The sequence below is a fragment of the Triticum urartu genome, chromosome 5A (genome assembly GCF_056163025.1).
Source record: "Triticum urartu cultivar PI428250 chromosome 5A, HENAU_Tu73, whole genome shotgun sequence".
Classification (NCBI taxonomy): Eukaryota; Viridiplantae; Streptophyta; class Magnoliopsida; order Poales; family Poaceae; genus Triticum; species Triticum urartu.
This window is the reverse complement of record NC_141877.1, coordinates 375,511,695-375,528,287: the sequence shown is the minus strand read 5'-3', so window position 1 is coordinate 375,528,287 and position 16,593 is coordinate 375,511,695. Positions and strand designations below refer to the sequence as shown.

The 16,593-nt window shown below is 49.1% G+C and overlaps 1 protein-coding gene across 1 annotated transcript; it reads right to left on the bottom strand.

Annotated features, from left to right (window-relative positions):
- Positions 1-6,228: 6,228 nt before the first annotated feature.
- LOC125509071 (uncharacterized) lies at positions 6,229-7,359 on the bottom strand. Its single transcript, XM_048673947.2, has one exon. The coding sequence runs from the start codon at positions 7,235-7,237 to the stop codon at positions 6,575-6,577; it is 663 nt and encodes a 220-aa protein (XP_048529904.2). The 5' UTR covers positions 7,238-7,359; the 3' UTR covers positions 6,229-6,574.
- Between the last annotated feature and the right edge of the window lie 9,234 nt (positions 7,360-16,593).

The window sequence follows — 16,593 nt, the reverse complement described above, 5'->3', positions numbered from 1 at the left end:
CCGCCGGTACTCCGGAGAAGATCCTCCATCCCCTCACCGGAGCCCTCATCGCGCCGCCGATCATCCACGCGAAGAATCGACGGTGGGATCCAATTCCGCGGCTGCCGCCATGCCCACCATCGCTAGAAAACCCGCCGGTTCCTAACGGTCATGGGGCTAGAATCGCCGTCCCATGAATTCATATGTTTGCGTCCTAAAACCAAATAACTTAAATTTCAAATTGCACTGCCCTAAAAGCCTGTCAGCCGCACATCCAGCCCCGCGAACAGTGAGCTGTCACACCTAATGTTCTTTTCCACCTACGGATACACATTGCCAATCCTCAAATCCATATAATTACATGTAGCGCAATATCTAGTCTAAATCTTCGCCGGTGCTCGTTCGCCTCCATGTCCGTGTCCACGTTAGGCGGCCAGCTGAGCCACTCGGAGTGAAGTTGCGGTCGCCAGCGAGGAAGAGTAGTACCTGGGACACGGATTGGCTCACGGAATTCAAGGCGTTGCCATCTCCTATGCCATAGTTTTCCTTATCAAAGCCTGTGAGTAGATGCTGCCGGTCGATATGTGGTCCACGATAGACCCCTCGTGGTTGGAGCTCGACACATCCACCACGACACGGTTGCGGTGCCAGGGGTGCCGGTCACCCGTACTGGCTCCGGAGCGGCGTGCGACCCCACCTCCATGGCCTCTCCGCTAGGGCTTCCGCGGCCTCCCGTGCCCTCTGCCTCGCATGATGGGCATGTCGCTCCATGGTAGAGGATGCGCCATTAGTCATGTCGGCATTTACCTCCGGCTCAAAGCCCATGGGGTTGACACGACACCAAAGGGGGTGCATCGTCGCTACGACGTTGGGGCGCCAGACGGACCGCACTGCCTCTAGCGAGGCAGCGGGCAGGTGCCTCCCGCCAACATGACCGGCGGATCCAAGCGCCATTTGCGCGGACGCAATGGATTCCCGTCGGATCGAGTCTGGCCGCTATCGGGCGGACTCCCCCAAAGCGGCGAAGAGCAATACAGACGACCATCTCCTCCTTCGGACCTTATGTTGGACTCAGTCCATAGATCGGGAGAGGTCAGACTCGGATACGCTGCCCGCCATGTCGGAGAAAACCGAAGATCGCCGGAAGGGAGCTTGATGGTGGAGTTGAGTGAAGTGACTAGGGTTCGGTCCGGGATGTGGATGAGGACGAATATATGAGGGGTCGGGGTGGGCCAGTGTGGGCCAAAACCTACGTGACGATGCGCTCGGGCCTCCTCATATCTACCCTTAATTTGGGCTGGATATGAGGGGCGCCGGTGAGCCAGGATGTACGAGGCCAATATAAAGAATCCATCTATATCGAATTTTTTGACCCGTCAATGATCGGCCTGTCCATCCAAACATATAGAGGAGGGTTTGAGAAACGTGGACGTAGATGCTTGAATCCTTTTCTTCTAGCCCATGGTCAGTGATTTTGGGGGCTTGGTGGTACTACAAGTGGCTGTCATCTGTCAGGCGTATCCTGTTTCAGCACAAACAATAATTTGTGGTTGCAAAAGTGTGCAAAGCCCCATGGTGTGCTGGTGCTCCGGGTATTGGGAAACAGCAAAACAGCATAATTGCAGTCTAATTTCGGTGTCTACTGTTCATGGAGAGGTTTGCCGTCAGCGTCAGCACGCTGGATGATGTGCTTCGCCAGTTGTTGCCGCTACGCCATGGGGTCCAGCTGTGCGCTTTCGGCTCCACACAATCCATCCTGTGCATTTTGTTTCTCAACAATAATATGCAATCGATCTCAAAAAATGAAAAACCCAATAATATGCTTTTTTTTTATGCTGGGCCATGAAAATATATAAGTTCGTCTTCAACCGGTTGCGCCCAGTATCCATAAGCCCTTGTATGTTCATATGATGAAGGACCACGTAATAAAACCATGCTTTAGCCCTGAAAATGACCTGCAAATTTTTTTGTATTTTAACTCTGTTAAAAACACAATCATTCTAATAATTTCATAAGACCCAAAGCAAAGCACAAACTCTCAACCAGATATGTTGGTTAACTTTAAGACTAAACCTGCCCCATCAGTACTCAAACAAATTAGCTATACTAGTACGCAAGGTAAGTTAAAAGTCATATGAATCAAATGCGGCGTTTTTCAGATTTATTTTCGTTCGACTTCTGCTCAGTTTATGAGCTTTTTTGGACCTCAAGACTTTGTTGCGTTTTTATTTAATAATATGGCTGCATGCATCGATTGATGCAGAGGCCGAGGGTCATCCTCCTTTTTAAAAAAAGAAAAATGCCAAATCAGGATGGCAAGCGGGCAGGAGATAAAAAAGATGACAAACACTTTCGCCTCATTATAGAGGTACAAATGTTTTACTCTGTTTTCACCTGGACATGATATGCTCTCAAGCTTTCTCGTATTCGCATGACCTGGCAGCCCTAAGTAGATTAGGATGCTTTTGGAGATCTGGAGTCGTGCATGATATTACCTCTCCATTTGACAAAGCCACACAAGTGTTTTCGGCCACGTTCACTGTAAATAGTTGAGATGTGACTGTCGTATTTTGTATTCTTCCCGCAGTGTTTTCGTCCCCGATCCGATGTATGGCACATCAGACGGTGTGCTTTGCTAACCACGGAAAATTCGAGCGGTGTCTCTTTCGAGAAGATAAAGATAAAGATAAAATTGCATTTCAATTTTCAAGCAGTTTTTTGACTCGTGCACCATGTTCTGAACAACGACGCATTACGGCCGGAGTCTTGCGAGAAGGCGGATGCTTTCAGAAAGGGAAAGGCCAGATTACTCGACTTGGCAGAGTTGTTCGCTGACGAGGACTTTGTTTGTGCACGCAGTGCTCGTTTGACAGCGGGTCAATAAAGCGAAAAAGGTAATTATAATGCGGCTAGAATAATCTCTTGCTTTTTGGTCAATGAAGCTAATAATAGATGGATGAACTGAATCTCCCTTTACCCCGCAAAAAAAGAAAAAGCTAATAATGGATCGAAAGATTAAACCCGGAAAACAGATGTTTCTTAAGCGTGTTAGGGCATGTACACTAGTTTTATAAGGGGGTTTTAGGCTAAGAACCATAGAACAAATTGTTCTATGGTATTTTTCTATATTAAATAAAAATTCCTGTGCCACGGAAGCCGGCGGTATTAATATCCTTTGTAAGCCGTCACACGGGATAAGTTGATCAACTGTAAATCTTCGGCATTTGTAACCTCTTCCGATATAGTAAAGCTTTGCTGGCTGGGGCCGTGGATTATTCCCCTTCACATTGCAGGGTTTTTCACGTTAAAATCTTGTGTCCCTCAGTGTTGATCTATTCTTCTTCGTTTTCTATTGTCTGTCATATCTCTAACAGGTGAGAGGGACTCCGTGAAAAAAACGACCAATGGGTGAGAAGTAGAACTAGGACACCAATATCAAAGATGGTGTCAGCCCACATTTGTAAGCATTCATCATTTTTGCTGTTGATTCTATGACCTAGGAGATTATGGTCATGCCTGAAAAGAAATTTCCATATACTGGTTGCTGGAACTTCATTTTTTTTCAAAAAAAGATAAACCTTTTTTTCCTGAATATTCAAACATTCCAGGATGATGATACCCCTATCAATTTTTTAGGGTGACTTTGATTGGCTATGGTTATTTCATCATATGTAAAAATTCCCCTCTGCTTGTTAGGTAGAATTGATAACCAACAATTTTGAGCAAAGATGCAGTCCAAGAAAAGATGTGACAATATTGTTTCCTTAGCATTTTCATTGCAGAAAACATAATTATAACACTCTAAATACACGGATTTATTTTTTAAAAGATTTCTTTTATTGACTACGTCATGAAGAAGAAGCCGTGAGAATTTTTTTGTGACTCTGTCTACTTGATCGCTTCCTTAGACATTTGAAAATGATGCGTGCTTCCTTTTTGCCTATCATGCATTTGTACATTTGCTTGCATGTGTAGCCTTGATTATCATTGATAGGACCATTTGTCATGGATTTTAGAAATGATTCTTTGTTCTAAGTCTATTCGAATTTCATTAAACTCAGGATACGATTGGATAGACATAAGCCTATGGAGTTGGTGAGCAAGACCTTTAGAGCTCTTCATGGCATCAAAAGAGACCTTATCATTGATTGCAAAGGAATGCAACTCTGGTTATTGTTGAATGAGAGGTTGACCTTGGCACCTAGCCAAGAGTCATGCTAGAACAAAATGGGGTTTCATTGCAAGACCCCAATTTTATTAAGTATTAAGGAAATTTGTGGTGTGAAGAAAGGGCAAAAAAGGTAGAGAAGGAGTACATGTTATTGTTTTTTGTATGAATATGGTGTATAATTTACAATAAGAAACATAATTTTCAAATATTTCTACTAAGAAATACGATGACTAAAACCCATGCACCCACGGGAGTGCATATCACCCGCCCATGAAATTATCCACCAAGAGAAATCACAACTGGAGGCAAAAAAACTCAACTCTTGGAGGTTTTCGGTTTACGTATGGTAAACACGCATCTACCCAGAGACATAGTGTGCATGTGTACACATTTTCATGATGAAATACGTTTAAACAAGAGCTACACAAAAAATTGTGGCTTTTCAGCACATGTACTGCCCATCTTCAAAGTCCATGATTTTGTGTTTTTATGCAGCTCGCAATTCAAGTATTTCATCATGACATTCTACACACATAAAAATTAGATCCTTGTATGCGTGTATGTTTTTTCAGAACTGTTTGAAACTAAGAAAATATGAAATTTATTTTTTCAAAATTAAGGTCTCCATGAATCTCGGCCTCCAAAACACCCTACTCTTATTTATGTCAGGCAACCGCCAGACCACACATGCGTCATCGGCGTATCCCCATGACCTGGCACTGGCAGGCCTCGGTAGATTAGGCTGATCGTAATGGTAGTATTATAGCTAGTATCATGCATGCCAACTAGGCAATTTTGATGAGGTGTCATAGCATTAAATGAAGAAAGAGAGGATGGAGTATCATATCATGATACCGTATCATAATAAATACTATGCTACTTTGTGTCATGCATGACAATAAATAAAGTACTACATGATACTAATATATGATACTATGCATTAAAGAGGTAGTATTATACACTAGTATCATATGCATAATACTAGCATATGATACTCTCCATTACAACCAGCCTTAGGATGCGCGGAGTCGTGCATGGGATCAGCGGCGAATCCAAGGGGCAGACTTGGATGGGCTCAAGCCTGCCCTCCGAAATTAAAATCCAGCCTATCCCAGCCCATCTCAGCCCAGTTTCAGCCCATCATAACCCAGTTTCAGTCTGTGTACTGAAGTTGAGCCTGCCCTTTAAATTCATCCTAGATTCGCTACTGCATGGGATTACCTCTCCGACCGAGAAAAACCACACGAGGTTCATCGAAAACCATGGAGATGTGACTGTCGTTTTTGTTTTCATCTCCCTATAAACAAGTGGCTTCCTACAACTTGCCCCCAGCTTATGGCGCCGGCGACTGCGTGCTTGCTCGCCCTGCAAAATGGAGCCGGCCACTCAAAAAAAAAAAGAGCCGAAATCTTCTTATTCTGAGAAAAGCCAAAATAAAAACTGAAGCGGTGCGTCTCGCGCACCGTCGCTTGATGGACAGAGTTGATTGGAAAGCGACGGGTGCTATCGAAGGCCCAGTTTAATGGACTTGACGAAGTTGTTTGCTGACAGGGATTTTGTTTGTGGACGTGCCCTGTGTGCCCATGATGGATGAACATTGACAGCTGGTCAATAAAGCGAATAAAAAAAGGTTTAATGGAATTCTCACGCGGCGGGAATGATCGACATCGACTTGATTTGGGGTCTTGATGCTTAATGTGGTCAATGAACCCAATCGATTCAAGGTTGAACTGTCGAAACTGCCTGCTCTGCCCTAAGCGCGTAATTTGCATCCTCGGATGAGCTGGGAGCCACTTGGGCTCTCGTGGAGTCATAGATTTGCTCCAGCCTGCGAGGCATTGGGCCCTGGAGAAACTGCTAGGAAACTAAGCTTGACCTATGAAGAGGATTTGGGTGACAATTTTGTTTAGCCGATCGACGTGGGTGGTCGACGACCGCGTGGTAAACGTGGTAAGTAACCTCAAGCGTCTATCAACACATAATACCAAGTGTTTTGACGAACCACAATGTATGCATTCATTTTCACTGTACACAACCAAATCGCCAACGAAAGAGAAATGTAAAAGGAGATCGGTCAATGGACAACATGGTTTTATTAACTTGGACATAAATCCACCGTAAAGGAGCAACAGTAATAACTTTCCGCGACATTGGAAATTTTGGCAGAAGGAGCGGTCGACGCGCAGTCGAGCATTTCCGTCTCAAAGAATAGTGGTACAAACGAAGATCGACCCAACTGCACTGCAGGGGCCGATCTTGCTTTCCAGATAAGCAAAGTTTGAATAGTAACCCCTAACCACCCCTAGCAATCACCCGCTTATTCGGCCCACCGACAGGTGGGGCCGCCCGGGAATCAGCATCTCCGCCAAGCCAAGCGTATTCACACGGCCACACCTACCACTCTCCCTTCCTTTCCTTTTTTTTTTACTGCTCCGAGGGCAGGATGCGGAGGGGCCGCTGCCGCCTCGGCATCGCGTGCTCGCGCCGCCACCCGAGGACCACCGGCGCCGCCTCTGCGGCCGCCCCACGGCCGCTGTCATCGGCGTCCCACCACGCCTGGCCACTTCCCTCCCCGCTCGCCGTGCTGGCGCCCCACAGCCTCACCGCCTGGATACGCCCTCCGGAAGGGAACCTGGCTCCTCCCCCGCAGCCGACGGCCGAGAACCGCCGCGGCAGGTCCTGCCACGTCCGCACGACGGCGCCGCCCCACGGGAAGCAGCCGTCGAGGCCGTCGGCGGCGCCCTCGAAGTACCCGATCCTCCTCACGGCCTCCTCCTCCTCGCCGGACGAGCTGGTGGTCGCCTCATCGGAGCTCTCGTCCTCGTCCTCGCCCTCGCCGTCGGAGTCCGACTCGTCGTCGCCGGAGGAGTAGTAGGTGGAGATGTGCGAGGAGATGACCTCCTTCCCGCGGGAGCGGAGGCGGAGGATGAGCACCTGCAGCCTGCCGAGCAGGCTGGGCAGCGTCGCGAGCGCCGCCAGCGCCACGGCCAGCGGCGCCCACATCTCCGCAAGCAGCGCCGCGAGGCTCGGCCCCCGGAACCGCCCCACTCCGGCCTCCAGCATCGTCGCCGCGGCCGCCTCCATCATGGCTGCTAGCTCGGCTCTGCCCTGAAACCTCACACGTTATCTCGTGGTGTACGCGAACGCGAGACGGGAGGAGGAAGACGAAGGGAGAGAGAGAGGAGGTAGGAAGTGGCGAGGAGGAGACGACGCCCTTTTGTTTTTAAAGGCACACGGGGCGGCCATTTTTTAACGCCTATTGGTCGGGCCTAACCGGCTGGGCCCGCGGTGTCAGTGGCGCTGGGCGTGCGGTGCGTGGGGGAGAGAAGTGGTGCTCGCAGCGGGCGGAACGGGACGCTTGGGCAACGTGCGGTCGCGTGTACCCCGCGGTTTAATTAAAACGTGTTCGGGTAAGAACGAGCTGGTCTCCATGGCATGTGAGGGTTCTCGTTGGTGACCCCACATGTCATCGGCGGGGTAAATACACGGTGAAGGCTCGTTCTCGGCTTCTGGACGCGACCGAGATGGCGTCTCTTTTTTTTTAGGTACTGCCGAGATGGCGTCTTGGGATGGGCGCAGTGAGCCAGCAGCTGCAGGCAGCGGCCGTGTGCAGGGCTCTGACATGTGGGCCATGGTGCCCGATTGGGACGCTATGCTGTTACGCGCCACGTGGACGTGGGACTCGGCTGGATCGAAGGCCTGCGTGATCTGTGAGTCAGCCTCGCGTGTCCCCGGTCCTGTGGGGACGGACGGCTGTGGCGTCGGTTTGCCGGATCGAGTGGTCGAGATGCTGCTGGATCTCGTCTGGATCCGTGGCCACTACTTGCCTGACACGACGGAGCTCCTCCGCCTTGGAGCTACAAGGTTCTGGGTGCTTTGCCTTGGCTGGCTCCGAAGGTTTCTCTGCAATCGTGTTTGCTTGCTTGGGAGCGGTAAGCAAGCTCAGATTAGGTCATTGATTGCATTATACGTACTTCCAAGTGTACAAGGTGAGATGGTGTATGTTTTTACTCCTTGGTGTCATGGATTGATGCTTGAAGAATGGCTCTTATATTTGTCAAAAAAAATACTCCCTCCGGTCCTCTTTTGTTTGCGCATAACTCAAAGCCCAGATACCAAGGAGAGCTAGCGATGCAACAAGGTGGACGTTTTCACCCCGCAACAAGCGATGCTTTCCATGGGTGATTTTCAAGGGCAGTCATAACTGCGGCCTCTTCATTGGCTGTTTTCCCTCGGGAAGAAACGAAGGTACGCGAAGCGAGTCGTTAATCAATCGATGGGAACGAAAGGCCAGGGGCATAGATGGAAAGTTTGACCACATATGCCTAATACGCAGAGTAATGAGGGAAAAAACGAAAAAAGTTAAACGCAGACTATTGAGGACCGGAGGGAGTAACAGAATATGTGTCTTTAACTAACATGCTTATTGCTTACTTTGTGGATTGGCCTCTAGGAATGTCATTGTATCAACATATGTAGATCAAATCCTAATTCAGTTGCGACAAGTGCTTTCGGTGATTTGATATTTGTTTGAGTCTGCGTTTCTAGAGAGCTAGAGAACATCACGAGATGAAGCGTGAGTCCAGATCTTAGCCAACAATTGGATCAATATGCATTGTTGTGTTCTCTATGTGAACAATTCCAATTTCCGGCAATAAAAACAATCATCTTTGTTCAGTATATTAGTAAATTTTTGATTAATTTAATTTAGGAATAAACCATGAGCATGGCAATGGCGGTATTAAACATATACGGATATTTGATCATATACGCATGTACTAGACACACAACAGAAAGATCTACACAAGTAGCTAGTATAGCAAACACAGAAATAAAATAGGAGCGGTATAAACGTGGTATATCCTCCAGTAGGCCAGGACGAAGCTGCCGTGGCGGTCTCCTCAGCGGTCTTCTCGATAGTGAGTCGTTCGGCTTCAGTGGGCATGTGATGACGAAGACGACACAGATTTAGACGATGTAGTGGACGTAGACAAACAGTGGCGAGCAGCCTCGTAGGAGACGCTTCCCAAAAACCTAATCGCCCCTCTCTCATACAGAATCTCAAGAGGGGCAAATTTGACAATTTTGACGTCGGGATGAAATCAAATCACAGAATGAACTGTCCGTGAAACTATTTCACGCGACTGACCTTTTTGTATGGCGCCCGACACGTAGGCGCTCCACCCTATGGTGCAGCGCCTAGCTCTGGGGCGTTGCACCTCTGTCCACCGTGGCAGCCCCTGGGCCCGCACCCAGCAGTGCGGCGCCTCAGAGCTAGGCGCCACACATGTAATGTGCAGCGCCTAGCGCTCGGGTGCTGCACTGTCTGTTACTAGTTGGTTGCCCCCCCTCCCCCACTCCCCCACCCCACACACCCCTACCCCCATAGCATCCGACCCAAGATTTGCCCCTTCTTCCCCTTTCTCCCCTCTCAAATCCTCTCCCAAATCTTTCAAATTTGAAGATTTTGTCCGTGGATTTTGAACTCAAACCCTCCCTCAAGGTAATCTTCTCCGATCCCCTTGTTTTGATCCAAGTAATGTTAACAAATTGCTCATTTGTTGCTAGTTTGGGAAAACCCTAGTTTTGTATGGATCTAGAGATTTGCATGGAGATGTGAGATGTTTGTTTGCTAATTTCCTATGATTAGGCTTGTTAGTATGTTAGGGTTATTCTTATGGGTGTTCTTATGTTGGTGCTAGGGTTAGGGTTGTTGTTTCATATGTATTTTAGGGTTTGTATACCGTGTTAGTCCTTGGATTATAACTCATGGAAGCAATGTTACGTTGTGTTGTTTGAATGCTTATTATATAGGGATGGGAAGAACATGTGTGTTTGTTCATCATGGGGACAAAGACGCCTTCTTGAAAGGCAATATTGAATCGGACCCGGATGAGTTTGACATGGTGTTTGATACTAGTCCTAGCTATGCGGAGCTCTTGCAACAAGCGAGGAAAGAGTTGAATTGGATGGACCCTAGTGATATCGTTGAGTTGGAGGGAAGGCATAATGTTGATTTTGGAATGCACATCCGTTGGAAGGCAATGCGTGTCAACTCAGAGCAACGTTGGGTTGCATACAAGGAGATGGTGGCCGAATCACTAGACAAGGCTCTTGAGTTATTTGCAACGAAGAAGGTTGATTCAAGTTTGCATTTGGACTTGAACCGGAACCCCTCCCCTTTGGTTGCTAGTAGCCCCCCATCCGTGAAGCGAGATGAAATTGTTGAACCTCTTTTGACCCAAGAAGTGAGGCCAACATTGAGCACGTTTCCAAACAACCAAAATGAAGCTTTGCAAGAGGAGAATGATGAGTATGTGGACGATGACAATGAAGTTGATTTCCATGACAACAATGTGGGTGATCTCGACAAATATCATTTGCAAGAGACAATGGACCATTCCATCCCTTATTCCTGTGGCTATGCATCGGATTCGGATGACGAAGGTCCCGATGAACAAGTTTATGAGGAGGGGTTCACGGTGAAGGAGGCCGAAGCTTTTGAGAAGGTATTCGGTCGTGATCATCGGACTACATTGTTCAAGGATGTTAGTCTCGCGGACGAAGCCGTGGTAGATGGTGGCTAAGGTATATCTCTTGGGGTTAGGCCAAGATCTCATCGTGATTTGGATGACGACAAGAACAAGATTGCTAAAGGGTCTAAGTTCGATACCTTCTTGGAATTGAAGATGTGGCTCGACAACTACTCGGTTACGCATTATCGTCCACACAAGGTGGTGAACTCGGACATCAATGTGCGCTACACGGTTGCATGTGCATGTGAAGATGAAATATGTCCATGGATTGTGCGTGCAAGACCATGGAAAGGAGGTCCCACTTGGCACATAGTGAGTTGTGTGCCAACTCACATGTGCCGAGGCAAAAGGGTGGATGGAAAGATTGTGTCCCAAGACCACAGACAACTCACGTCCAAGTTCATCGCTTATAGGCTCTCCAACTCAATATCCACATTTCCAACAATGAGTGTCCAACATGTCATTGACCTTGTGAAAGCCATCTTTCATTACAAGGTGAAGTACAACAAGGCATGGAAGGCAAAGAAAGCCACATTTAAGATGTTGTATGGTACATGGGAGGAAGCATACAACCGAATCCCTAGGTTGTTGTTAGTCATGGCCGCCATAAACCCGGGCATGGTTCATGTGGTCGAGCCTCATGGGGAAAAAACAATGGTTCATGAAGGAAGGGAAGTCTGAGTATTTGGCCATGCTTTTTGGGCGTTCGAGCAATGCGTGAGGGCTTTCGAACGCTGTAGGCCGGTCATCGCCATTGATGGCACGTTCTTGACTGGACAATACAAGGGCACCTTGTTGGTTGCGATAGCAAGTGATGCCAATAACCGGGTGTTGCCATTGGCATTTGCTTTGGTTGAGGTGGAGAACAATGACAACTGGGAGTGGTTTTGCGTCTTTTGAGGACGAAGGTGTTACCCGCTCAGAGGAAAATTTGTGTCATATCAGATCAGCATCAAGGAATTCTTAACGCGGTGGAGATTGACATTCCCGGGCATGCTCTGTTGCACCATCGATGGTGCATGAGGCACTTTTGTTCCAACTTCTATAGGGCATATGGCCTTAAGGAGTTGGCCAATGATTTTCAAGATTGTTGTCTCACTTTCTTCAAAAAGCGGTTCACCACTTTGTACAACAAATTGTTCGCACACAAAAAACTTGATCCCGGTGGTCAAGACTTTCTTAATAGGCACATTCAATACCGGAACAAGTGGGCACGTGCTTTTGATGAAGATGGCCGAAGATATGGTCAAATGATAAGCAATATGGCTGAATGCTTCAATAGGGTGCTCAAAGGTGCACGTGGATTACCCGTGACGGCAATAGTTCAATACACATTTGACAAGATGAATGCGTACTTTCTAAAGTACTCGATGGAAACGGATGCACAGATAGCGGGTGAGAACAATCGCAAGTACAAGTACAAGTTCCCACCCAAGGTTGATGAATGGTTGGAATTTCAATCACGGAAGGCGGACTCACAAGAAGCTATACTATATGACAACGAAGAGTGGAAGTACGAAGTGAAAGAGCCAGGAGGAACCATAAACGATGGCCGCCAACGTGGAGGTCGGGCTTTCAAGGTGTCGCTAACACGTTGTGATTGCTCTTGCGGGAGGCCATTGTTGCTTCATCTCCCATGCTCACACTCGTATACCGCCGGTCGCGCTAGGAATGTGGATGTCAATCACCCACTCACCGTGAGGGAGTCGGAGTTCTCAATCATGACGGTTAAGAAAACATGGGCTCCCCGCTTTCACCCATACTTTGACCAATCACAACGACCAGAGTACCATGAAATTCAACTATGGCCGGATCCGGAGTTGAAGGTTGTTAAACGGGGTAGACGTAAGACAAAGCATCTTAGAGGCGACATGGACGGATGGGGCCATGGTGGCTGCCGCGAAGCGGGCAACGACCAATTCCAAGAGCCTCGTGAGAGCTCCCGTCGTGGGGAATGCAAAGGTCATGGCCACAACAAAAGAAAATGTACGAAACCAAGGAAAAGGTCCAAGAAAAATGATGTAAGCACAAGCCAACAAGAAGCTACACAAGGGAGCCAACCAAATGGTAGCCAACAAGTGCCAAGGCAAGCAAGTGGTAGCCAACCAAGGAAAAGGTCCAAGAAAAATGATGCAAGCACAAGCCAACAAGGAGCTACACAAGGGAGCCAACCAAGTGGTAGCTAACAAATGCCAAGGCAACCAAGTGGTAGCCAACAAGTGCCAAGGCAACCGAGTGGTAGCCAACAAGTGCCAAGGCAACCAAGTGGTAGCCAACAAGTGGCATGATGATGGAAAAAGGCTGCGAAGAAGCTGAGAGAGGAGGATGCAGCCGCACTAAAGAAGAAGAAGGAAGAGGAGCTAGAAGAGAAGAGGAAGGAGAGAGAGAGAATGTACCGTGAGTGTCACGCTAGGGAGCATGCATTGAAGAGGAAATGTGAGGAGGCACAGAAGAAGCGTCTCAAGGATTTTCAAGAAAGAACCTTGAAACTTTGGGCATTTGAATATGAAAAAAGAGAGGGAGAACAAGATATTCATGGAGAGGGTGGTTAAGGAGGCTCACTATCGTGGATCTAAGACTGACAGTAGAATGAGGGGTAGGTATGAGGAGGCAAGATCCTAGCTATGGAGTAGTTGTACACATGAGTTTACGAGTTCAGGCCCTTCTCGGAGGAAGTAACAACCCTACATCTCGGTGCCCTGAGGCGGTCGACTGGATTATATGCATGTTTGAGTTTACAAAAGATGCGAACCCCTGTCCCGGAGGAGGGGGTGGCTTATATAGAGTGCGCCATGACCCCAGCCCCCCTCTGTTATGCGGGGTTTAATGTACATAAAGAAGGAGCATTACAGGTAACGTCCGTATTAAAGTGCTATAAATGATAGTTAAGTCTATGAGTAAACGCCTGACCGTTGCTGTGTAGAGTGGCTTCAGATCTTCTGGTTGTCGAGTGACTTCTGTGACGATCGAGTGACATTGATTCTTCCGAGTGGAATGTCTCTGGTCGAGTGGATGATGGTACCCTTTGAATGCTGCTGGCTTTAGGGTGATGTACTTGGGGAGGAAGTCTAGGTCAGGCCTATGACCCTACCCTAGGTACATAGCTTCATCATTAGCCCCCGAATGGTTCGGGGCTTGAGTGGAGAAGGATTTGAGAATTCCTCCAATTCAATTTTTGTGCTCCGGTAGTGACTTATTGTGACCACGCGAACAACCATAATGATCTCAACTCCTTTTCAGTCGCCTTGATCCATTCTTGAATCTTCCGAGTGAACTTTACTGTGATGTCTTGAGTACTGATATGGAGAAGATATTCCGTCTGACAGATTGCCCTGCTGCGCATGGATATCGTGGGATTTGGATTTTGGGAAAGCGCACGGGACGGGGGAGGCCGCAGTAATCGGAAGGGATTAGGTGCGGCCGCCTCGATCACTGCGCCACCTTTTTCGCCACGTACCTCTCGCGCGACTGTTGCGGGATTTGATTGGGTCGTCCGGACCCACAGGCCAGCCACTCAGAAGCGGCCCCATATAAGGCGTCGGGCCGGGGTTTTCTTTGAACAGTGTGTTTTCGTTCTTTTCTTTCCCTCTCAGTTTTCTCCGCTACATCTGCTCCTGCTCCAGCGCCGCCGCCCCATTCGAGCTCTGCTCGCCGCGATAGGGAATGAGAAGATGGTGGCATTGGAGCGCACGAAGAAGGCGACGGCGAAGGCGAAGGGGAAAAAGTCTGGCCGGGGCGGATCTTCTTCGAGGGTCGGCCTACCTCCGGGCTGGATCCAGGGCGACTGGATTCGCTCGACGATCCGCCAGGACGACATCAATGACCTGGTCGAGGGGGGACTGATCTCCCACAAATTGGCGCGACTCCCGGGAAACGAGACCGAGCCGCAGCCACAGGAGGGTGAGCGCGTTCTCCTTGCTACTCACGTCGACCGCGGGTTTTCCTTGCCTCCCCGCCCTTTCTTTCGAGGTTTTTTGAACTTCTTTGGGGCGCAACTCCACCACTTTACCCCGAACACCATCGTGTACCTCGCTGCTTTTGTGTCCATGTGTGAGAGCTTCCTAGGCTGTCGGCCACACTGGGGGCTCTTCAAGCACGTATTCACATGTCGTTCTCGGTCGGTCAAGAAGGCCAACCCGAGTGATGAGAGGACGCAAGTGATTCAGATGTGCGGGGGTCTTGGGATTCAGATGAGGAGTAAAAGTACTTTCCCAGCCATGATCCTTCCTGAGTCGGTCCGAGGGTGGCAGTCGACCTAGTTCTACTACAAGGACCAGCCGACTCCGGGTCAGTCGACTGGACTTCCCCCCTTTTCCATGGCCCGAGTGGAGAAGCCCTCTGCTTTGAAAGTGATCCCAGAGGAGAAGGCGCAAGTGAAAGTGCTGGTTGAGCGAGTAGTTCAGCTTGTCCGTGACGGGGTCACCGGTATGGATCTGTTGGAGGTCTTCCTCAAGCGACGCATCCAACCCCTTCAAACTCGTGACCATCCGATGTGGATGTATTCAGGCACCGATGACACCACTCGGATCCATCCAGAGGAAGTCGACGATGCTACGTTGGAAGGGTGGCTGAAGAGCATCACTGGCAACAAGGACAACCCCAGGGGATCTCGGAGGATTCCTCCACTCAACAACTCGTACGAAACCGACAAGGTATGACTCCAAATGGTCGAGTGTCTTCTTGATTTATCAAGTAGCTGTTTGCTGTCATCCGACTGTATCCTATCTTGGTTGTTGTCTTCTAGGCCCTAACTGAGATGTACTCGATGCCCAACGGGGAGCAGGAGCAGGACCCAGAGGGAGAAGCGAGTGGAGGTGACAGCGGCGAGTGGCACTCTGACGACAAAGAGGACGAGGACAGCGATGACCCGAGTGATGAAGAAGACGTCGACTCTCCTCCTCGTAGGGAAAAACGATCCAGGCTTTCTCACGATCCAGCAAGTGCTCGCGGCAAAGCGACCGCGCAAACTGGGCAGTCATCGAAGCACCCTCGAACGTCTTCTCCAGCGCCGACTGAAAAGGCGTCGAAGCAACCGAAAGCTACGCCGTCCAAACCGCCAAAGGCCTTGCCGAAGATCAAAGTGGCCATCCCCATTGCTTTCGGGTATTAGTTGGACTTGATTTCTTTTTTTTAGTATGAATCTGGATTTGAGTCGACTCATTTCGCCAAACATGACCGACTGAATTCTGAAATTTGTAGTGCTGCTACTTCTGGGACTTCCACCCGTCAGTATGAAGATGAGGACATGGAAGATGCGGTCACCTCCAACCCGGGTACAATTCTCGTGATCTTGTTCTCGATTGTTCGGTCGATTAAATTCTGGTGACTCATCTGGGGTCGACTGATTTCTTTGCAGCTCCTCCCAATGTCATTGAGCTTCCGGATGATGACGAGGACGTGCCGCTGAGGCCCAGGAAGAAGAACACAACAGCTAGCAAGACATCCCAGTCTGTCGGTGTACAAAAATAGGGGCGCATCTTTGTACCCCTTTTCCTTTGCACGGGCAGTCAAAGTTGCGCCCACGGCCACACCAAGCAGAACGAGGGAGGCGAGCCAAGGTAAGATCGAAGCCCAAGACAATCAAAGCAACGCCAAGACCAAGACCACAAAGAGTAGAGGGATGAAGCAAGTTCCCCTGACAAGACCCTTGCCGGGTGGCCTCAGCGGCCCTGACAAGACTCTTGCCGGGACAGCTCGCCCCGCACCAACAGAGCGAGCCACCCTTGAGCCCACGGCCCCCAGTGCCATCATCAGCGTGGGGCCAGGGCTCGGGGAGGCACCCCTGTGGAGGCATGTAGATCTTTGTGAAGACATATTCAAGATCAGATTAGAAGACGACGATTCTTGGCAAGATCCTTGCCAAGGAAGGCCACCAGACCCCTGGCAAGATCCTTGCCAGGTACGACA